Source organism: Trichosurus vulpecula, chromosome 3, assembly GCF_011100635.1.
Source record: "Trichosurus vulpecula isolate mTriVul1 chromosome 3, mTriVul1.pri, whole genome shotgun sequence".
Taxonomy (NCBI): domain Eukaryota; kingdom Metazoa; phylum Chordata; class Mammalia; order Diprotodontia; family Phalangeridae; genus Trichosurus; species Trichosurus vulpecula.
Window position 1 is genome coordinate 36611682 of NC_050575.1, and position 24365 is coordinate 36636046.

The 24365-nt window shown below is 37.5% G+C and overlaps 1 protein-coding gene across 12 annotated transcripts in view; it reads right to left on the minus strand.

Moving 5' to 3' along the window:
* Nucleotides 1-24365, minus strand: part of MIA2 (MIA SH3 domain ER export factor 2) — a 130461-nt gene that overhangs the window by 22491 nt on the left and 83605 nt on the right. For all 12 annotated transcript variants that reach the window (XM_036750632.1, XM_036750635.1, XM_036750633.1 and 9 more), the window contains 7 exons: nt 16496-16616; nt 15724-15770; nt 14873-14963; nt 9389-9527; nt 8349-8450; nt 7091-7151; nt 6530-6565 (listed from right to left, as the gene is read on the minus strand). In XM_036750632.1, the coding sequence (XP_036606527.1) occupies nt 6530-6565; nt 7091-7151; nt 8349-8450; nt 9389-9527; nt 14873-14963; nt 15724-15770; nt 16496-16616 (597 nt within the window). The remainder of the gene's footprint in view (nt 1-6529; nt 6566-7090; nt 7152-8348; nt 8451-9388; nt 9528-14872; nt 14964-15723; nt 15771-16495; nt 16617-24365) is intronic.

Below are 24365 nucleotides of genomic sequence, written 5' to 3' on the forward strand. Positions count from 1 at the left end.
CCCATGTACTCTTTCCTAAGGCTTTCTTGGTCCATCAATCATCCTTCTTGCTTATGTACCTTCAGTTCCTAAGGGCACAAAGCCTTGTAAACAATACACACTTAATAAACGTGTGTTGAATGAATGGATTAATTTATATTTTTTCAGTTTTTTTGTGTACATCCTTAAAGGTATGTTCTATTGTGAATAGTTAATAAATTACTAAATAAAAATCCCTATCAACAAAATGAAATCATAAGACAGACATAAAAGGTCACTGACTTTATGAGAAACTAAGACTTAAGCTTATATTAAATATGGAGTATAATGAATGATACATTCCATAAACCTAGAATCTTGGAAGTAATCTCACAGAGTTATAAACCCTGGGCACAGAGACACAAGTGCGAAAAGGCTTGTTTCGCTGTTTCTCCATACATTTTATAATTTTTGAAGTTTTATAACTTGAAAAAATTAACCTATTCCTAAGGAAACTATCTTCTTTTTTATAAGTTCATTAACATGTGTAGCTAGAAAGTGGCAAGGAGCAATGCTAAAACTAACTTCTATTCTTTAAGGCCATGATCACATCTTACTGCCCCAGGAAGGTTTCATTGATTAGTCTAGCTCTTGATATACGGCAGCACAGAATGTGAAGAACAGGAAGAGAGCTTAGAGAACACCTAGTCCACCCTTCCCCCACCACAGGAATCCTCTTTCAATGGCAGCCATAAGTTATGGCCAATATCCTCTAGCACAAAATCTTTGTTTCTGCATACGTATCAATGCTTCCTAGAACAGTTTAACCTCTGCTCAACTTATTCATTCCCCTGACCTACCTACTTCCCTACCTTACCTCTATACAAAACGACGGTCATACCCTTAATCCTATCATCACCCACAAATGAAAAACTTCCATGCTCATGAACTCTGAAATTCCCTTATATGATCACAATCTATCAACATTCTACCTCCCTCTGCCTTGCAACCCGAAGCCCTTTTCTGTCTTTACTATGATCTCCAATTCCTCAACCCTTCAGTTCTTTCCCAGGCCATCAGCTCTGCACTGGCTACACTCCGCTCTCTTCCCCATCTCAACCCCTTCATGAAGTGGTTTCAACTTTACACTGTGCTCTTTTCTCCACTCTTTTGCCTCCCTTAACCCACCACCACTATTTCTCTGCTGCCTTTACTCATACTCATGTGCTGCTAAACAAAGCTGGAGAAAAATCACAAAACCATACCTGACTGGGTCCATTACAAATTTGTTACATAACCTCAACTGGATCCTCACTACAGCAAGGCAATCATTTTATACTTCCTTAATCAACTCACTATTCCTCACCACAGCATCTCTTTTAAACCTTTTCAACTCTCCTCAAACTTCCCATGGTTCCCCTCTTCCCACCTACTCAGCCAAAAACTTTGCCTCATATTTCGTTGAAAAACTATGAAGCCAGGGGGGCAGAGCCAAGATGGCAGCTGGAAAGCAGGGACTAGTATGAGCTCCCCACCAAGTCCCTCCAAAAACCTATAAAAAATGGCTCTGAACCAATTCTAGAACTGCAGAACCCAAAAAATAGCAGAGGGAAGCAGGGCTCCAGCCCAGGACAGTCTTGATGGTTGCTGGGTGAAGTCTATCCTGCACGGAGCTGGGAGAGGAGCAGAGCCCAGCGTGGGCTGCGTGGACCAATCAGACCAAGAGCCGGGTGGAGTGGGCCCTAGCGCCCTGAATCAGTGAGCTGTGGCAGTTGCCAGACCTCTCAACCCACAAACACCAAAGACAACAGAGAACTGCAGAACCCACAAAATAGCGGAGGGAAGCAGGGCTCTAGCCCAGGACAGCATGGATGGTCTCTGGGTAAGGTCTATCCCACACGGAGCTGGGAGCAGCGTGGGCCGTGCAGACCAACCAGAGCAGGAGACGGGCAGAGTGGGCCCTAGCGCCCTAAATCAGTGAGCTGCAGCAGTTACCAGACTTCTCAAACCACAAACACCAAAGACAACAAAGAAGGTTAGTGGGAAAAGCTGCTGGGGACTGGGGGATAGAGTGCACGGTTCAGCCACCACCCCAGGGGCAGCAGGGGTGGTACAGCTACAGAACTACAGCTGTAGTTGCTTCCAGTCCCAGGCCCACCTGGTGGGAGGAATTAAGTGGCAGATCAGAGCAGGAGTGCAGAGCCTGCTGAAGATCTGAGTCCAGTCCGGGTTGGGGGTTCTTGGGGAAGGAGGAGTGCTGGTGTGGCAGAGCTGGTGCATGCCCCCAAACTTGGAACAAAGTACTCTTTACTCTACAAGCAGTCATACCCCACTGAAAAACTCAAGGGTCAAGTAAGTTGGCTGGGAACATGGCCAGGCAGTGAAAACGCACCCAGATTCATTCTCAGACTTTGGAATCTTTCTTTGGTGACAAAGAAGACCAAAACATACAGCCAGAAGAAGTCAACAAAGTGAAAGAGCCTACAACAAAAGCCTCCAAGAAAAACATGAACTGGTCTCAGGCCATGGAAGAGCTCAAAAAGGATTTGGAAAAGCAAGTTAGAGAAGTTGAGGAAAAATTGGGAAGAGAAATGAGGATGCGAGAAAAACATGAAAAACAAGTCGATGACTTGCTAAAGGAGATCCAAAATATACTGAAGAACACAACACCTTAAAAAATAGACTAACTCAAATGGCAAAAGAGCTCCAAAAAGCCAATGAGAAGAAGAATGCCTTGAAAGGCAGAATTAGCCAAATGGAAAAAGAGGTCCAAAAGACCACTGAAGAAAATACTACCTTAAAAATTAGATTGGAGCAAGTGGAAGCTAGTGACTTGATGAGAAATCAAGATAATATCAAACAGAACCAAAGGAATGAAAAAGTGGAAGACAATGTCAAATATCTCACTGGAAAAACCACTGACCTGGAAAATAGATCCAGGAGAGATCATTTAAAAATTATTGGACTACCTGAAAGCCATGATCAAAAAAAGAGCCTAGATATCATCTTTCAAGAAATCATCAAGGAGAACTTCCTTGATATTCTAGAGCCACAGGGCAAAACAGAAATTGAAAGAATCCATTGATCACCTCCTCAAATAGATCCCAAAAAGAAATCTCCTAGGAATATTGTTGCCAAATTCCAGAGCTCCTAGATCAAGGAGAAAATATTGTAAGCAGCCAGAAAGAAACAATTTGAGTATTGTGGAAACCCAATCAGAATAACCCAAGATCTAGAAGCTTCTACATTAAGAGATCGAAGGGCTTAGAATATGATATTCTGGAGGTCAGTGGAGCTAGGATTAAAACCAAGAATCACCTACCCAGCAAAACTGAGTATCATGCTCCAAGGCAAAATATGGATTTTCCTCAAAATAGAGGACTTTCAAGCTTTCTCAGTTAAAAGACCAGAGCTGAATAGAAAATATGACTTTCAAACACAAGAATCAAGAGAAGCATGAAAAGGTAATCAAGAAAAAGAACAAGAAAAAGAAATCGCAAGGGACTTACTAAAGTTGAACTGTTTGGTTACATTCCTACATGGAAAGACGATGTGTATGATTCATGAGACCTCAGTATTAGGGTAGCTGAAGAGAATATGCATATATATGTATATATGTATGTATATATATGTGTGGTGTGCATGTATGTATATACTTATGTGTATATATATGTATATATATATAGAGAGAGAGAGAGAGAGGGCACAGGGTGAGTTGAAGATGAAGGGATGATATCTAAAAGAAATAAAATCAAATTAAGGGATGAGAGAGGAATATATTGAGAGAGGGAGATAGGGAGAGATAGAATGGGGTAAATTATCTTGCATAAAAGTGGCAAGAAAAACCAGTTCTGTAGGAAGAGAAAGAAGGCAGGTGAGGGGGAATGAGTGAATCTTGCTCTCATCAGATTTGACCTGAGGAGGGAATACCATACACACTCAATTGGGTATCTTACCCCACAGGAAAGAAGGAGGAAGAAGATAAAAAAGGGGGGATGATAGAAGGGAGGACAGATGGGGGAGGAGGTAATCAAAAACAAACACTTTCGAAAAGGGACAGGGTCAAGGGAGAAAATTCAATAAAGGGGGATAGGTTAGGAAGGAGCAAAATATAGTTAGTCTTTCACAACATGAGTATTGTGGAAGGGTTTTACATAATGATATGCATGTGGCCCATGTTGAATTGCTTGACTTCTTGGGGAGGGTGGGTGGGAGGGGAAGAGGGGAGAGAATTTGGAACTCAAAAGTTTTAAAAACAGATGTTCAAAAACAAAAAAAAAAGTTTTTACATGCAACTAGAAAATAAGATACACAGGCAATGGGGTGTAGAAATTTATCTTGACCTACAAGAAATTAAGGGAAAAGGGGATGGGAGGGGAGTGGGGTGACAGAAGGGAGGGCTGACTGGGGAACAGGGCAACCAGAATAGACGCCATCTTGGAGTGGGGTGGGGTAGAAATGGGGAGAAAATTTGTAATTCAAACTCTTATGAAAATCAATGCTGAAAACTAAATATATTAAATAAATTAAATAAAATTTAAAAAAAATATGAAGCCATTTGCTAAGAGCTCCCTTTTCTCCCCTCCTTCTCATCTCACATCTTCCAGATGCCTTCTGTCACAACTATCTCTTCTTTTACCCCTGGTCTCACATAGAGTTGGCCCTTCTTCTGGCCAAAGCAAACCCCTCCAATTCATTGCGTGATCCCATTCCATCCCATATTCTCCAACAGACTGCCCTCTCTATCATCCCCTCTCTCTCACTTACTTCACTGTCTCTCTAACTACTGGCTGCTGATCTACTGCCTACAATTATGTCGTCTTTCTTCTCCACCCTGAAAAAAACCCTCACCTGATTCATCCATCATAAGCAGCTATTATCCCAAATCTCTCTCCCTTTTGTGCCTAAACTCTTTGGGGGTGGGAGGACAGGAGAAGGGTACAGCATTTATTAAATGCTTACTATATATACCAAGGTGCTAAGCACTTCACAAATATTCTTATTTGATCCCTTCAAAAGCCATCTACAATTACTTCCTTTCCTCTCACTCTTTTCTTAACTCTCTACAGCCTGGATTCTTATCTCATTATTCAACTAAAACTGTTCTAATGAACTCTTGATTCCCAAATCTACTGGCTTTTTCTCAATCATCATCCCTCTTGATCTCTCATCCGTCTTTGACACTGTCAATCATCCTTTTCTCTTAATAACATCTTCTTTCTAGGACTCTATGACATGACTATGCTGGTTCTCTCTCTTCCTTTCTGACTATTCCATCTCAGTCTCCTTGGCTGGATCTTCATCCAGGTCATGTTCTCTAAGAGTCAGTGTCCTCCAGGGCTTTGTTTCAGGTCCTCTTCTTTTCTTGAAATGTTTATACTATTTCACTTGGTGATCACATGGATTCAATTATCATCTCTATACTGACCTCTGTCAACCTCCAACTCCATATCTCCAACTGCTTAGTGGACATTTCAAATTGGATAGCCATTATAAATATTAAGCTCACATACTGGGAACTGAACTCATTATCTTTCCCCTCCAAGCCTTCTTCTCTTCCTATCTTCACTACTATTGTCGATGTCACCACCATTCGGTAAGTCTTATTGATTTTTACCTTTGTAACAACTCTCATAAGAAAGTCCCTGCTCTCCTCTGGCACAGCCACCTTTCTCATGCAGACTCTCATTACCTCACACTTGTTAGCTGCCACAAGTCTCTCCCCACTCCATTCCATCCTCCTCTCAGCTGTCAAAGTGATCTTCCTAAAGGGCAGGTTTGACCATGTCACATACACCTCTGCCTGCCCTGCCCCATTTCAATCAACTCCAGTGGTTCACTATTATCTCCAGGATAAAATAATCTACAATAAAATCTTCTTTTGTCTTTTAAAGTCCTTAATAACCTGGCCCCCTTCCTAGATTTCTAGTCTTCTTATACCTTACCCCCCACTTACTCTGTGATCCATTGACACCGGACTCCTTTCCTGTTTCTCGCACAAGACTCTCAATCTCCCAAACTTAGACAGTTTTAATGCAATATTCTTTGTCCTTGATGCCTAGAATTCTCTCCTTTCTCATTTTCACTTCTTGGCTTCTATGGTTCCCTTCAAATTCTGCAGGAAGCCTTTCCTAGGTCTTTAATGCTAATGCCCTTCCCATGTTGGTTATCTCCACTTTATTCTGTATATATCTTGTTTGCACATAGTTTTTTTTTGCAAGTTGTCTCCACTAAAGACCATAAGCTCCTTGAGCAGGAAGCATCTTTTGCCTTTCTTTGTACCCCATGGCTTAACACAGGGCCAGTAAGCAACCAAACACTTAATAAATAGTTGTTGACTTGACCTGAATTTTTAAAGAGAGTTTAATTGATAGTGTCATCCTGGTAAATGAAAGAGTAACTGGTTCTTCTAAAAAGAGTCATCAATCATTAAAAAAAAAATTTTTTTATAATTTCAAAATAAGGTGTATTTTTTGGGGGGGAAAGGTACACTCTCACATGATTACATGAATATTACAAAATGATGAAATTATTTTGGAGACAAATATATCTTTTAGAATTTAAAACTTACCCAATTATCATGAGCTTTTTTCTCATGAGCAGTGATCTGAAAAAAGGGAAGAATTCAGAGGTAACTGAATGGCAATTTTTTTCTTTTACTTAAAAAAATTCAAATTTGTCAATATAATTTATAATACATACATTAAGACTTCCACTTAGAAAGGATCTTCTCTATAATAAATTTTCTTTCTCACAAAATGATTACGAAATGCTACCATAAACTACCATATTGCTGAGTACTAAACTGTATCAGTGTTTGACAAGGAAAAGTCATTGGTCTAAAATTAGGGGTAACAATTCAAAACACGCAATGATGACAACATGCTGGTATTTTTGTGATGACGTATATTACACTGACCCTTCCCATTCTGGGATTTTCCCTGGAGAGGTAAAGGACACAATAATTGTGAAGATCTGCTATGCCATAACCACAAGCATCTCTGTAATATTTCTTGCCATGACCAACCAGCTCAGGAGAGGGTTTCCTGGTAGAAGTGCCTAAACTACACTATCCCAAGACAGAAATACTAATTCAATCAATTCTGAAAGTCTTCCCTCTTCCCACACATACCTGGCTTTCATAAGAACGAATAGTCCTTTCCAATTCTTCTTCAAGATCCTTGGCTCGTTCTCTGTGGTAAACATATAGTCACTCTTACTAAAAAGTTAAGAAATACTAAAACACACTATTTGCACTAAAAGTGTCCACAGCATCTGGAGTTCTATAACTATTCATGTGAGAAATGAGTAAAAAATATCTTACATGAAGTAATTATTTTCTAGAAATTTTAAATTAAAATTATCTTTCCCTATTGATTCCATTTTATCATTATTGAAAATTTAAGCTATGACTACATGGATCCATCAAATGAAATCCTTATTCAAATGCAGTTTTCTGGTCATTAGAACCATGACAGATGAAAATGATTGTCAAGATATATGGAATTACATTTTTTTAAAATTCCAGAGACCCTATTAGCCTCTAGTTAGCATATGCAAATTTGAGAGGAAAGAAATAACCCCATTTTCTAAATATCAACTATTAAGAAATGATACTTCTTAAAATGGAAATGTGATGACTTCTCTTCTTCTCTGTACTATTTCACTTGGTGATCTCACCAACTCCCATGGATTTAATTATCACCTCTATGTTGACGGTTCTCAGATTGACATATCCAAACCTAACATCTCCCCACTTCTTAAGTTCCCTATTTCTGTTGAGGGCACCACCAGCCTGCCAGTCAATCAAGCTCCCAGCCTACATGTCATCCCTGACACCTTACTTTCTCTAACCCTAATGTTCAATCTGTTGACAAGTCCTATTTTTCCTCTGACACTGCCACTACCCCTGCAAGCCTTCTTCCCCCCTCACACCTGGTCTACTGCAATAGTCTTCTGGTTAGTCTCTCTCTATGCCAGTCCATCCTGCACTCAAACTGATCTTCCTTAAGCACAGGTCTGACCATGTTGCCTTCCTACTCACTTCAGTGGCTCCCTATCATCTCCAGAATCAAATTTACATCCTTTGTTGGACATTCAAAGCCTTTCAAAAGTCTTTTTTGGACCAAAAAAAAATCCTAATATTAGTACAAAAAAAAGATTAGTCCTTGGAAATCATTCACTGAGGAACAGAGGAAGAAATTTAAAATCGCATTAACTTTAGGACTTTCTCCCCCTTTACATATGACTATATACAGATCACAGAAATTCAAAGTAACCAATCAAAATTTCATTTAGTTGTATTATAAAGCTTGTATGTAACTTGTAGTTTTCTTTAGGTGAGATACTAGATAAAGAGCGACAAAAAGCAAAGCTAATTCTGTCAGTACCTGTAAGAATTAAGCTCTTCAGAAGCATGACTAATTTTTTCTCCTGCTTTGGAAAGTTTCTCCTCTTTCTGTAAGCGGTCTTTTTCTTCCACAGTCAATTTCCTAAAAACAAAAACACCTTTGTTTTAATCAATATTTCATCAACCTCTCTACAAAAAAAAAGTTGTTTCCTAGAAGTCTTATTTGTATAAATACTACCTACCTTGGAACTTGTCATAACCTCAAATAATAGAACTGGTTGTTACAAAAACTTTTGAATTTACCATTGTAACGAGTTTTCTCTTTAAGCTGCTGTAAAAAAGTTATTTAAAAAAAAGTTCTGAAGCTATGGTTGGTTTTATAACTTTGTATCCTAAAGAAGCATGTATTTACTGAGGAGTCATCAACTTATGAACAGTTTATGTTCTAAAAGTTTGTTTGTAAGTTGATAAATTCCCATGCTAGATCACGAATACTATTTATAAACATAACAAAGTATAGTACTCATGATTATTAATGTTTTAACTATATACAAACAACATTTATAACATTTCTATGGGAAAAAGCAATTTAGTTCTACCTAGGACTATTTCAACCCTCCCTGCCCCTCAACTTAAAGGAACATTTTAAAAAAATTTAAAAGCTTTGGTAATCCTAAATTCCACATTCCACAAATTCCAAGAGCTGTTGCCACCCTAACTACATAGAAGCCTTTCTTTGGGATTACAGCTGGACTTGACCAGCCATTGCAGCCCCCACTAAGCTCCCCAATCACCTCCAACCACTGAGTTCTCAACAGTACTCCTACATTTAGCCATTCCTACATGGGACTAGAATGGGAATCTAAGTACAATTTCTAACATAGTTTCAATAGAAAAAAAACACTGACAAAAAAAATTCTAATGAATTTCTGGAATACAACTTATATTCCTAAACTGAGGGCTATCATCTCCATATAGTACTATAAAAACTATAAAATCAAATGACACATGCTAAGAGCTTGATATTCAAAAATTTCTGAGATTTCACTTGCCAATATGAAGGTAAAATCTTATTAGTACCTATGAAGTTTCATTTCATTTTCTTGATACAATTCAGTCATTACTTTAAGTTTCTGTTGAAGCTTTTGCACCTCACTCTCAAAATATGCATTTTCAGTCTGCAAAGACACTTGCTCAGTATGAAGAACTTCGATTTGACCTGTAGAATTTGTCAAGGACAAAAGTCAAGACTTAAAGACTTAATGCTGTGAATCAAATAATACTTCACAAAGAAAAAAATCTAGTAACCCAAGATATTTAAAAGCAACAAAGGCGATGCCCTTTCCTCTCTATGGAGACAAGTATCTTGAAAAGGTTGTACCTACTTACAATAAACCAAAGAAAAGAGAATGCTCAAAAATATAACCAAAAAATACAGGCACAATATGGAAAACACCAAAGTTGTTGGAATGTTTTCTGTAGAGACTGTCCACAACAAAGGCTTTATCATCTTAAATCTTCCGGAGACCTAAAGGGCTCTAATCGCATTACTTTTAACCAATATTTCACAAATTGCAGTGAAGGATAATGAAGGAAAGCTCTAACAAAGTCTTTGAGACAGAAGTTTCAGAAGCAAATTTAATACTGCCTACCTTTATTCCCTTATTTAAAAATTTTTTTTTCCATTTTAAAATTCTGAACTTAACAAATATCAACCAAAATTAACACTTCCATGTTCACAACAGAACAGAGTCAAACAATGAAAATGTGAATCTCTACTATAGACAGCTTGCTTCTTCTAAAATACATAATAAAAAGAAAAAAAAGAAGAAAAAAAAATACATAATAAATTCAAAATGTTCCTTTCAAAGCTGTTCTGCTTCTCTGTGATCACTTCTGGCCTTTTTGCTGCTCTCTCTTGTGAATTTCAAAAAATATGTTTCAATTACTGTATTTCCCCATGTATAAGATGCACCCTTTCCCGAAAAATTTGGGGTCTAAAAACTAGATGGGTCTTATACAGTGGTTGTAGATTTTTTTACTTGGATTTCCCGCTTTTTCGCACTTGTTTTTGCGCTCATTGTTGTAGATTTTTTTGCTTGCATTTCCTGTTTTTTCACACTTGTTGTCTTTGCACTCATTGTTTGGCATTTGTTACCGGTATATTAGGTTACGCTTTGCCAAGTTCTGCCCAGAACTGGCTCAGCAAAGATTTTCGTACAGTGCTGAATTCAAGTTAAAAGTGATCCAGTTTGCAAAAGTGAATGGAAATCGTGCTGCTGAACGTAAGTCTGGTCCTCCTACAACTGAGAAAACAATCTGAGACTGGCTATAGGAAGAAGAAACCCTACTGAAAATGCCACGGCAGAAGAAGGCCATGAGAGGCAAAGTCAGCAAAATGGCCTGAGTTAGAGAGGGAACTGAAGATATGGATTGAAGAGCATAGGGCAATGAGAATTCCTGTGTCCTCAGAGATGGTTCAGCACGAGGCAAGAAGAATTGTTGATGAAAAAGAAGTTACTGATTTCAAAGGAGGACACAATTGGTGCTTCAGGTTCATGAAATGGAATGGACTAAGCATGCGTACATGCACCAGACTTGCCCAAAAGATGCCTGAAAGCTAGGAGCAGAAGGTCCTTGAATTTTAGCGTATTATTGTATGAATTTTATGATGAATAAAACTTGAGTTCAATAAATTTATGTAATACATTTTTTTCAAATTTTGGGCCCCAAAATTAAGGTGCGTCTTATACCTGGGGAAATATGATATACTTCTTACTGTATCAATGAAATCACAGGTTTAATCCCCATCCCCTGTTTCCTAACCCTAAGGGAAGTACTACATAACTACATAAAGAGAGATTTCTGTGTTGGGAAGTGACATGTTTCAAAATAAAATGTTATTAAAACAATTTTAAATGAAATAAATCTAATGGCCTTTTCTTGGTTAAGATTCTCCCCAGCTTCTTGGTAGCTTTTGGTGATGTTGATCATCCCCTCCTCCAAATATTTCCTCTTCCCTCGGCTTCTGTGGAACTGCCTTCTCCTCCTACCTGCCTGCTCACTCGCCCATCCCCCATTGAGCATGGCTATTTTCCAAGGTTCGATCCTATGCTCTCTTCTCCCCTTGATGATTTCACCCATAAGTTCAATTGAAATCTAGAAAAAGGACTGCAATGTAGAAAGCCAGCATCCCTTCACCACAGATTAAGCTTCATTCCTTTTCTGGCAGGGTTATCATTGTCATATAAGCAAAATTCCAAAGCTGTAGATTACTTAAGATTTTAGATAAGCATTTGTCAAAGTTTCTGCACCAGTAACTAAGGTGGGGCTCCAGGTGGGGCCCATGAAGGGAGGTCTGATTACATCTTTGCTCCCAAGTAGGCCCAAAACTCCGAGCTACTAGGTGCTAAGCTAATGTGGGTGTGAAGCCCCCAGGGTCCCAAGGGGAGGTGCTAAGACCAAAGTCAATAGTAAGAGCTCAGATGACATGTGATGACAGCTAAAGAGTGCATAAAAAGAGAGAACAGAGGTATTTGCTTAGGGCTCTCACTCTTGGCAGTGTGCTGATGTGGAGACTCTGGGCAGTTATAGTTAAGAGCCCTCCAGCTTGTAACTATGCATTGAGATTTGAATCAGACAACTCTGTTGATGTTTGTAATTTGTTTGTATTTGCTCTGAAGCTCAGGGTGCTGGCTTTTTCCCCTGAACTAAGTGAATGATACTTGTATGTTGGATTAAAGTAAGATTGTTAACCCCACAACGTTACTGTCCTTAGTAAAGCAGATCAAAAGAACCTGGGCTTGTAGCGTTCTTGTTGTTGGGCTCCTGTTGGTTTTTCACCCCCACAGCAGCTGCAAGCTGAATTGTTGAAACAGTTTCTCAAGCTATTCTTATAAAAAGGAATAAAGATATGGGCTAGATGATAATATAATTAAATGAATTCACAACTGGATGAATATTCAATCCCAAAGAATTAATGGTTAGATGTCAATGTGGAAAAAGGTCTCCAGTAGACGATCTCAGGTATCTGTGACTTGGTGCTATGCTGTCTAGAATTTTTAACAATGCCTCTGATGAAAAGGCATAGGTGAGATGCCTATCAAATTTGCAAATGACGCAAACCTAGGAAGCATAGCTAATATGTCAGATAAAAGTCAGGATCCAAAAAAGACTTAACAGTCTATGATGTTTAGATCAATCTAATAAGATGAAATATAACAGAGGTAAATCAGCTTCGTAAGTACTAAACAAGGGAATCATTGCTAAAGAGCAATTTATTTGAAAAAAAAATCTGGAGGTTTTAATGGACTGCAAGATTAATATGAGCCAGAAGTGTGGTATGGTGACTGAGCAAACCAATGTGATATTGGGCTGCACAGAAAGAAACATAACTTTCAGGAGCACTGAGGGCATTCTGTATTTTCCCCTTGTCATACCACATCTTAAGTATTGTATTTGGTTTGGGGGTGCCACATTATAGGAAGTACACTGGTAGGTTGGAGAATGTACAGAAGAAGACTACCAGGCAAGTGAAGGGTATCAAATCTATGCCATATGAGGACTGGCTGAAGAAAGGCATAACCAGGTGCAATGACAGTTGCAAAGGTCACACTTAGGCTTCACATAAGGAGGTTTTTAACAATTATAATTATTCAAAACTGGAATGGGCTACCTTCAGAGTAATAAGTTCCCCCTTACTCAAAGTCTTTAAATGAAGGCTGAACACCTGTCAAGTACGTAGGGAATAGGAATTAGACCCGTGATTTCATTAGCATAGAAACTTGCTCTACCAAGGCAGATCAGCACTTTCTCTGCAACTTACTCTTGGAGAGCTGCCTGAAGCTGTGAGAAGTTCAATAATTTGCAGAGAGTCATTTGCCAATATGTGTCAAAGGCAAGACTTGAACCTCGGTCTTTCTAGCTTTGAAGCCAACTCTATTTACTGCATAGTAGAAGGAATTATCCTCCGGTATGAGCTAAGACATGGCCTCTGAAGTCCCTTACAACTCTAAACTTTGGTGAGTTTGTGATTTTTTATATTTATGTGGATAATTTACATATCTATCTATCTTTAATCTCCTTCCTGTATCACCAACTACATACAGCTCTACCTATGTGTCTTGTCGGCACTTAAAATTCAACATGTCCAAAACCAAACTCATAATCTTCTTCTCCCAAACTTCTTTTTTTTTTTTTCCTGTTGAGGACACCACTATTTTTCCAATCACCTAGGTTTGCAAATTTGGACTTGACTATTCTTGGCCCTTTTCTCTTCTTTACTCTACATATCCAATCCATCTTATATCCACATCTCTCCTTTCCATCCCCTTTATTTCTAGTCAAGGTTACATCCCTGAGGCCCTCATCACTTCTTGCCTGAACTACTGACAGAGAGCTTTCTAAATGGTCTCCCTGCCTCCAGTTTCTCCCCTTTCCAAACCATTTTCCACTTAGCTATCAAAGTAATCTTCTTAGGTACACATCTTACAAAGTTATCTCCCTGCTCAAAACTTTTCAGTTACTTCCTATTGCCTCTAGGATAAAATCCAAACTCTTCAAGCTGGCTTTAAAGACTCTCCAAAATCTATTTGTTTCATTGTCACATTGCTTCCCTTCACATACTCTATGTTTGAGTCAAACTAGTTGTTCCCTGAACTCAATATTCTGTCTTCCATCATCTTTTTGTGTCACAGGACATACACAGCCCATGCCCAGGAAACATTCCTTCCTGTCCCCACCTTTCTTTTCATTCATAGTTAAGCTCAGATGTCGTCTACTCTGTGAAGCCTCCCCTGACTTTTAAAATTTTAAAGAAAGTTGGTCTATATGTTTGTCAGCTTTGTGAAATAAAAAAGACTATGAAAGTTTCAAATAGGAGTAGTAAACATTCTGTTTCAGTACTAGATTACTCCAGTGTACATTTATAAGAGTCAAAAGTATGGTAGGAATGTACACAAAATGAGGCAACACTTCTCTTATACATCTGTTCTGAATAGGCGGCTTGGTGGAGAGTGATCGACTTCAAGTCAGGAAGTCATGGATTCAAATCCTCTAACATTTGCTAAGTACATGATCATAAAGCCATTATCTTGTTCAGCTTCAGTTTCCTCATTTGTAAAAAGTTGTTAAAGCCCTATATAAATGTCAGTAATAATTATTTTGTAATTAATTAAAATGGAAGGCACTGTGTCATTTTTTACTTGTGGACAAAATTTAAATTTGTGTATTGAATTTAATTATGTATTGAAAAAAACATTTTTTTTAAATCTCACTTTTGACCATGTTTAATCTACAATTGTATTTAATATACCATAGCATAATTTGGACAAACCTAGTTAAAATGTTAAGTTGTTTGAATATAAATCAGAGAGCTTTAAAAAAATTTTCACAAAACAATCAGAAATAAACTTAACATATTCCTTCAAAATTAAAAAGCTCAAAAGTAATAAGATTATAATTACCCCCTAAAAGTTGGAATCCATTAATCTTGACATTTTGTGTGTATGGAGGTAACAATGACTTCTAAAAACAAATGTATGTAAATAAATGCAAAGGAATTACCTTTAAGCTCTTCCTTTATTTTATCTTCATCAGACAATTGAGAATATATTTGGTTTCTTTCTGCTTCCAGGGTTTTTAAACAAGCATTCAACTTTTCAAAGTGTAAAATATTTTTAAAATAAAAAAAGAAACATTTATTATTATAAATATTTATACCCATAATATTATTTACTTACACAATTTCCTCTCCCATTTTTTCCAAGTATTTTACCATTTCATGGATCTGGAAGGATGACGATAAAGAAGTGTTTCTTGGCCAATTAAGCCTGGTGTTCTCAGGCTGCCAGGGTTATAACCAATAGAAATTCACCCCCAAAAAAGCCCCTGAAGAGTGAATAAAAAGCAGCTGAAGATGTACATAACAGTGGGTAAGTAACCTCTTTACTTTCAGCAAAAAAAGTTTTAATCAAATACAACTTACATTTCTCTAAAAGCTTTTTACAAAGACTTTATAGAGAATCAGTGCTTTAGCATCTCAAAAAGCAGATTACTAATGGGGATGTGAAGATAACATGAAAAAAAATCTATCTTGTACTTATTACCAAAAAAACGGGGTAGAAGATGGAGACTAAAAGGGCACTGTGTAAAAGAAGAAATATACAGTGCAAATGTAAACAAATGAGGTGACAAAATAGTTCTGAACCAAACCTGGGAATTGGTTATAGAAATGTTAGAAGTTGAAAGTAAGGATTTATGAGTGATTCGTCAATAATAAAAATCTATGAATACTGTCCTGATCAGTTCCTAAATGTGTTTGCACAGCTATATTTTACGGAATTAAAATAGATACAGCTGTCTATCTTTCTGTTTATCCCTCTCACATGCTGTTTATATCATTAGGCAATACATACCTTAGCAGCATAAATCAGTTTTTTCACAGTCTGCTTTTGGTGATCATCTACAGTAATTAATAAGAACAGTCATAATACAATAAATCAAGTAAACATTATACTGCCATGACACTTTTAGCCAATTTACTGATACAAATTTGCTACTCTGGGGCTTTATTATAACACTTTGAGCTATGCTGAAGAATTTGGTATAAGACAGGTCTGCCTAGCACCTATTCTTTGGGACATATCAATAGAAATGCCAGAATGGTCCCATTATAACATTTCAAAAAATTCCACAGCATGGTAGGAATTGGGGTGCCAAAGGAAAATAATAAGTGAGGTCTCTGTTCATTACTAATTTCCTTAACTCTTCTTGGCATCCTATAGCATCAAAATATCAACTGAATTGCAATTTGAATTAAAATAAGATTTAGAAAATAGTTCTTTCCTCTCATATAAATGATTTTGTAATGGGTTAAATGGAGGACAAATAATCCAGAGACAGAATTAAGTGTGTTTAGTTTGGGGTGATAATTTTTTTTCAACATATAAGCGCTAACATCTCAACCAAGAACAGCAGTAACAGCATAAAGCCCCTCTAAAATTGGAGTATTAAGCTACGAATATTGCTTAAGAAAAATTTTTGATCTACTTACTCAAAACATACTTTAAGTGTTTGATTTTCCTGGTTTTATTAGTGGGCCTTACACATTTCAAAATGATTGAAAACAAACAAAAACTCAGCATCTAACTTAAATTTTTTAGCAAAAAGATACGTTTCAGAAGTTACCTAAATGGTCTCCAACTGCTGAGTCACTGTTTAGTTCAGCTTCGCAATGATTATCGCTGACATTATCTTCCCCCAGTGCAGTAGCCCAGTCTTCCATCTTCAGCAAGCATTCCGTCAGAGACTTGAGATTTACCAAGAAGGGAAAAATACAGGTGCACTCTAGCAATTAATATATTACACTTCTAGTAATCATCTATACCATTAAAATATATGTAAGCAGTAGACTGAACAAATAAACTTTCAAACAAAATAGTGTATTTCACAGCCAAACCATTGCCCATCCTTCTAGGTAAGTGATCACAAAGTAATGAAACAAAAAATTCTTATGTGATTTTGGAAGGAAAGGTAGTCATAGAAAAAATGATCACAGAAGCAACATCTTGCAACATGTCTGAACTTGGTGCTGAAGTACTTTCAAGATTAACCAGTTTTGTACTAGCAACTATGGTAAATAAAACCGAAGACTGTATTTTATTTCATATTAAAATACTCTAAAAATTAGAACAAAGAATATCAAAGAAATCTAACTGAGACTACTGGGAGCTTTAAAAAGGCTCCTGGGGATGAAATAAAATCAAAGACAAGAATTCTAATGGGCACAAAAATAAAGTTAGGGAAGATGCACATAAAGGATGAGGAATGAAAGTGCTCAAATCATCCACAGGACTTATTAAAATGTTGCAAAATTCAGACATGATTTACTTAAATGACACAAGTAATGGTGAGAGATTAAAATTAAAATTTTTAAAAATAGCCTCATTTGAACAGAAAACCTGAATATAAGGAAAGTTTCTGCAGTCTACTACATTTTTATGTGATTAACAAAAACAATGAGGTCTTTGTTCTGACCTTCTGGGAGAAGCTAGATAAAATAACTCATTTCTGAGGAGAATGTAATAAAACATTGTATGTTCAATATAACTCACTTCAATATTCAAAATGTAATAAAATATGATATATTCAATATGACCCAGAAATAAACTTTCTGTTCTAGAAAATGCCAACTTTCCACAAATGCTAAAAAACAAGCAAGTGGAAAGAAACCAGAAATTTAAAAAATGCTGACTAATTTCTCTGCCTTTAGTCAATGAAAGCTTATTATACAGAAATTCCTTAAGAGTCTTTGAAAAGTCCTATGTAAAGAAAAGCCAATTGTGGCCAAATAATCAGCTGCTTCACTACAAAAATGCTCTAAAACTCACAGCGTGCTATCTGTAGGGAACAACAAAAACCTTTTTGGTCCTAGTTTTGCTTTTTTTTTTTTTTTAAACCAAAAACTACATCGTGAAACCTGATTTCAGATAACTTCTGGCTATTTCCAAAAATCAAATCCATTCTCACAGGATGAAGAAAATTGAAAAGAATGTGCTTCAGACACTTCTTTAGTTCCCCAGATGTTAACAAGAGTAGCATTTTGGAATAATCTATTTAAACTTAAGAAGGTGACTATTACTCTATGTTCATTTAGCTGTGATTCCCACTCAATCACGCCATCTCACCATCTGCCTGTTGCTGCTAACCTGGGTTCCTCCCCACTTGGACCTTTAACCCTCCACGTATACCTGGGACCCAGACTTCCATAACCTGTTCTTCTTGAATCAATGCCTTCCAGAGGAAGTTAAATGACACATCTTTGGAGCGCCTGTCCTAGGACCCTACCCCTACTGGCTGGCCCAAGACACCAGGTCATATCTCATTTTCACATCCTATCCTGCCACTGACCTGCACCTTCCACAGTGGACCTAAGACCTGGATCTCTATACCCAATCTTCTTGAATCCAGGCACCAGGGAATCCACTCATTTTTGGAGCCCTATCCACCCCAGGGCCCTACACAGTTAACTGGCGACTAAGTCAGTAAGCTAGCCAACTTTCTCTACTCACTGGCCCTAGATGCCAGATCATACTTCAGCTTTGCATCTCATCCAGCTATCTTGGCTTCCTACCTCATCACATACTACCCTCCCCCTGACCCAAAACCCTTTTCATATTCCCAGAACAAAAAGCTAGTTCTATTGCTGAGTCAAAATGCAATCTATTGACATTTGCAGTACAATTCCAAATGGCTTTCAGAAAGGCCTGACCAAAAGTGCAGTAGTGAACACTGGCCTGTCTTCCCAGAGTCGCTCCAACAATAGTAATTTTCCCTTTTTGCCCTCTTTGCTAGTTTGATGGGGGTGAAACAGAACCTCAGGATTGTTTTAATTTGTATTTTGAATTATTACAGATTTAAAGCATTTTTTTTCATTTGACTGTTGAAAGCTCAAATTTGAGAACTGCCTATTCATATCCTTTGATGGTAATGGTCTTTCTTACACATTTAAATCAGTTCCTTATTTATCAGACCTTCATCTGAGAAATCTGCTACAGAGTTTTTCCTGGTAAACTGTTTTCCTGCTAATTTTAACTGCATTGATTTTATTTGCAGAACAGTGTTTTAATTGTATATAATCAAAATTGTTCATTTTGCCTTGTGATTCTCTCCATCCTTTATGAATTCTTCCCCAACTCGTAGCTGCAGAAGGAGTCTTCTCTGCTCTTTTAATGAGTTTATGATATGACTTTTTCTATCTAAGTCATGTATCCATTTGGAGCTCATTCTGCAAGTCGTTGGAGGTTTGGGGCTAAATCTAATATCTGCCAGACTGCTTTCCACGTTTCCCAGCAGTGTTTGTCCAATGGCAAACTCCTGCCACACTGCACGGTCTTTGGATTTACTGAATACTGACCTTTTTTTCTATTTTTAAATCAGTACCAAATCAGTTGATGATTACAGTTTTAAAGTATCTGGTATCTGGTACTGCTAGACCCCCTTCCTTATAACCTTTTTTTCATGATTTCTGTTAAGATTCCTGGCCTTTTGTTCCTCCTGATGAATTCTTTAAAATTATTTTTTCTATTTCTGTAAAAGTAATCCTTTGGTACTTGATTGGTGTGGCAATGACTAGTTTAGGAACTAGTGTCATATTTATTATAATGGCTTGATTCACCCAGAATTAATATTTATCCACTAATTTAGGTTGGTCTTTATTTTATAGTCACATTCATATAGTTCCTATGTGTGTCTTGGTAGGTAGACAGACTCCAAATATTTCACATATTCTGAAGTTATTTTGAACAGAATTTCTCTATTTATTTTTTCTGTGCACCTTTTTTGGTAATATACAGATTAGCTAAAGATTTGTGTGGGTTTATTTTATATCCTGCTACTTTGCTGAAAATTTTCAATTGTTTCAATTAATTTCTAGTTGAATCTAGGATTCTCTAACAAGAACTTTGTATCATTTGCAAAAAGCAACAGTTTTGTTTCCTTTTTGCCCCTTGCTTATTGTCTCAATTTCCAGCACTTCTAGCGTTATATCAAGTAATAGCTGTGATAATGGACACTCTTGACTTTACTAACCTCTGTTCATACTAAAAAAGGTCTCTAGAACTTCTTTATTACATATAACACTGACTATGGGTTTTAGATAAACACGACTTACTCTATTAAGGAAAGAAAAACTCATTTATTTCTATGACTTCTAATTTTTTAATGGAATGTTGAATTACATATATCAAAAGTTTTTTCCAGCACTTACTGATATAATCATATTATTGTTACTGTTATTAATATAGTAACAGAATTTTCTTTATATTGAACCTACCTACGTCCCTAGTATAAATTCAATCTGGTCATAATCTCTAATCTTTTCAACATATCAAGGTAGCCTCTATCCTAATATTTTATTTAATATTTTTGCATCAATATTCATTAAGGATATTGCTCTACAATTGTCTTTTCCTGCTATAGGGACCAAGACCTTATTTGTGTCACAGAAGAAGGTTATTAGGACCCTTTCTTTTTCTATTTTTAAAAGCAGTTTACATAGGTTAATAATTGTTCTTTGAATGTTTGATAGAATTCATTTGAAAAACTATCTGGTCTTGGGGCTTTTTTTTATTTATGGCTCATTTTTTCCTCCAGAATTCTGGTTAAATTATTTTTTCTGTTAATCTGAGCATTTTTGTAAATACATACACACACATATAATTTCATCTAAGTAATTCATTTTGTTGGCATGTTGTTGGGCAAAATAATTTCTGACACTTCTTTCTCCCATATTAATCCTGATGTGAAAGAAAAACAGACTAAAAGGGGAAAAAAACCATGAAAAAATGAAGTAAAAATAGTATGCTTTGATCTACATTCAGATTCCATCAGTTCTCTCTCTGGATGTAGATACATTTTCTATCATAAGTACTTTGGAACTGTCTTGGATTATTGTATTTCTGAGAAGAGCTAAGTCATTCATAGTTGATCATCAATGTTGCTGTTACTGTGTACAATGTTTTTCTGGTTCTGCTCACTTCACTTTGCATCAGTTCATACAAGTCTTTCCAGGTTTTTCTGAAATCATCCTGTGTCATTTCTTATAGCACAATAGTATTCTATTACATTGAAATACTACAACTTGTTTAGCCATTCCCCAACTGATGGGCATTCCCTCAATTTCCAATTTTTTGCCACTACAAAAAGAGGTGCTATCAATATTTCTATACATGTAGGTCCTTTCCCTTTTTTTATGATCTCTTTGGGATACAAATCTAGTAGTGGTGTAAGAAATGGGAGGAGAAGTTGTTTCCACAGAACTAAAGGTGTACTTCCCCCTCCCCCACCCCAGCTTTAGTAGAAACCAGGCCTCAAGGTCAGTCAGGTGAGAGGTCAGAGCGGGCATGCTTTTTGAGAAGGCAGTCAGGGGAACTAGAGAGGCCAAACCGGTTGAGCTATTTCAAGCTTATCTTGGGTCTGGTCTTGGTCAAGAGTCCAGGCCTACTGATTTCCATAATTTGCATACATTAAAGAGGAAAGGTAAGGGAAGTAAAAGAATGTAGATAAATCCTAAACTAAGACAAGGAAAATCTAAATTCACTTTTGCTTCTGTATCCTTATTATCCTACCTATTTAAACTATATGACCTACGAAAACTATGTAAAAAGTTAAGACTATAAAGTAACCATAACTCTAGCAGGAGTGGAGGGAATGGTTACCCCTGCTCCTGCAGCTGTATCGGTGTGAGTATTCCAGTGAGCACTACACCCGCTCTCTCGAGGAGTGTAATAAATGCCTTCCTCTGCCTGCTCTAGTCTTGAGTTCTTTGGGTGAGAATGGGCAAATCACATGGATTTTCCTAAGGTTAAGGAAAGGAAAGCAATAAGCAGTGGAAGCTCATCTCAGGCTTACTTCCTGATCTTGCCTTGGGGAGTCCTGTGATCCCCACTGCGGTGTGAAGAGGGCTACCAATCAGGATTCCCCCGGGGGGGACCCTGTGGTCTGCACAGCCTTCTTAAGGGGACATCACTTGGGTCTTCCGGCCCAGTCTCAGGAGCCTTGTTATCTTACTGCCATCCTAAGGGGCCATCACTTGGGTCCTCCTTAGGGTCTGACCCCTAGGAGGCCCTGTGATCCCCACAGACTAAGGGGGGGGGCTGCCACTTGGTCTTCCTCTGGGAGTCCTGTGGTCTTCACAGCCTTCCTTAAGGGTCATCACGTGGCTCTTTCCTGGGGTCCAACCCTAGGAGGTCCTGTGATTTCCCCACAACTGTTCTAAGGGGCCATCACTCAGGTCCTCCTTAGGGTCTGACCCCTAGGGGGCCCTGTGATCCCCACAGATTAAGGGGGGGAGGGGCTGCCACTTGGTCTTCCTCTGGAAGTCCTGTGGTCTGTACAGCCTTCCCTAGGGATTATCACAGGGTTCTTCCTCAGGACTTTGGCCCTGCCTAGGAAGTCCAGTGATCCCCAAAACTACGTTTATCACAGTGGGATTGTTGGATCAAAGGGTACACAGTTTGACTGCCTTTTGGGCACAGTTCTAACCTGCTCTTCAGAATGGTTGGATCAGTTCACAACTCCATTAACAATGCATTAGTGTCCTAATTTTCCCACATCTCCTCCAACATTTATCATTTTCCTTTTCTGTCATATTAACCAATCTGAGATGCCGAGAATTGTTTCAATTTGCATTTCTCTAATAAGTGATTTAAAGCACTTTTTCATATGACTATTAATAGTTTTGATTTCTTCATCTGAAAACTGCCTGTTCATATCCTTGACCATTTATCAATTGGGGAATGACTTGTTTTCTTATAAATTTGACTCCGTTCTCTGTATATTTGAGAAATGAGGCCTTTATCATAGACACTTGTTATAAAAATTGCTTCCCAGCTTTCTCCTTTCCTTCTTGGTTGCATTGGCTTTATTTGTGCAGAAACTTTTAAGCAAATTAGGAGAACAAGGAACAATTTATCTGTCACATCTATGGAGAAGGGAAGAATTTTTGAGCAAACATGAGATAGAGAACATTACAAAACCTAAAATGGATAATTCTGATACTATCTTTTATTTCATTTTTATTTGCTGTGAATTGTTTTTTCATTTTTGAAGCAGGCAATTTGGTTTTCTATTCTCTTTTTCAAAAGTAATCATAACAGCTGTTTATTAGCTTTTAGGTTTTCTAAAAATCCAGCTCCTTTATTTTCTTAATTTAATAGTGTTTTTGCTTTAAATTTTGTTCATCTCTTGATTTTTAAAATTTACTAATTCAAAATTGAATTCAAAATTGACACCTGCTCCCCCCAGAGCTTCATCCATTTTTTTTCTCACATACTCCCATTATTTGAAATAGCAAATACTGACCCTTTGTTCTCTAGAGTATTATTTTTCCTTCCCTTTTCTTTCTTCACTTAAGATTAAAAAAAAAAAACCTCACAGGCCAATTCCTCTTTTTGTCTTTTTTTTTTAATTTAAATTTATTTATTTAATATATTTGGTTTTCAGCATTGATTTTTACAACAGTTTGAATTACAAATTTTCTCCCCATTTCTACCCTCCCCCCCACTCCAAGATGGCATATATTCTGGTTGCCCTGTTCCCCAGTCAATCACCCCCCTCCCCTCTCATCCCCTTTTCCCTTCCTTTCTTGTAGGGCAAGATAAATTTCTACACCCCATTGCCTGTGTATCTTATTTTTTAGTTGCATGCAAAAACTTTTTTTTTTGTTTTTGAACATCTGTTTTTAAAACTTTGAGTTCCAAATTCTCTCCCCTCTTCCCTTCCCACCCACCCTCCCTAAGAAGTCGAGTAATTCAACCTACGCCATACATGTATCATTATGTATAACCCTTCCACAATACTCATGTTGTGAAAGGCTAACTACATTTTGCTCCTTCCCAACCCATCCCGCTTTATTGAATTTTCTCCCTTGACCCTGTCCCCTTTCCAAAGTGTTTGTTTTTGATTACCTCCACCCCCATCTGCCCTCCCCTCCATCATCCCCCCCTTTTATTTTTTTTTATCTTCCTCCCTCTTCTTTCCTGTGGGGTAAGATACCCAACTGAGTATGTATGGTATTCCCTCCTCAGGCCAAATCTGATGAGAGCAAGGTTCACTCATTCCCCCATCACCTGCCCTCTCCCCTCCTCCCACAGAACTGCTTCCTCTTGCCACCTTTACGCGAGATAATCTACCCCATTCTATCTCTCCCTATCTCCCTCTCTCAGTATGTTGCTCTCTCATCCCTTAATTTCATTTTATTTCTTTTAGATATCTTCCCTTCATCTTCAACTCACCCTGTGTCTGCTCTCTCTCTTTTACATATATATATACACATATATATATAAAAACACATATATATACATACATACACATACATACATATACACATAGATATATACATACATACACATTCACTTCTATATATACATAAACATATATATATGCATATTCCCTTCAACTATCCTAATGCTGAGGTCTCATGAATCATACACATCATCTTTCCATGTAGGAATGTAAACAAAACAGTTCAACTTTAGTAAGTCCCTTGCAATTTCTG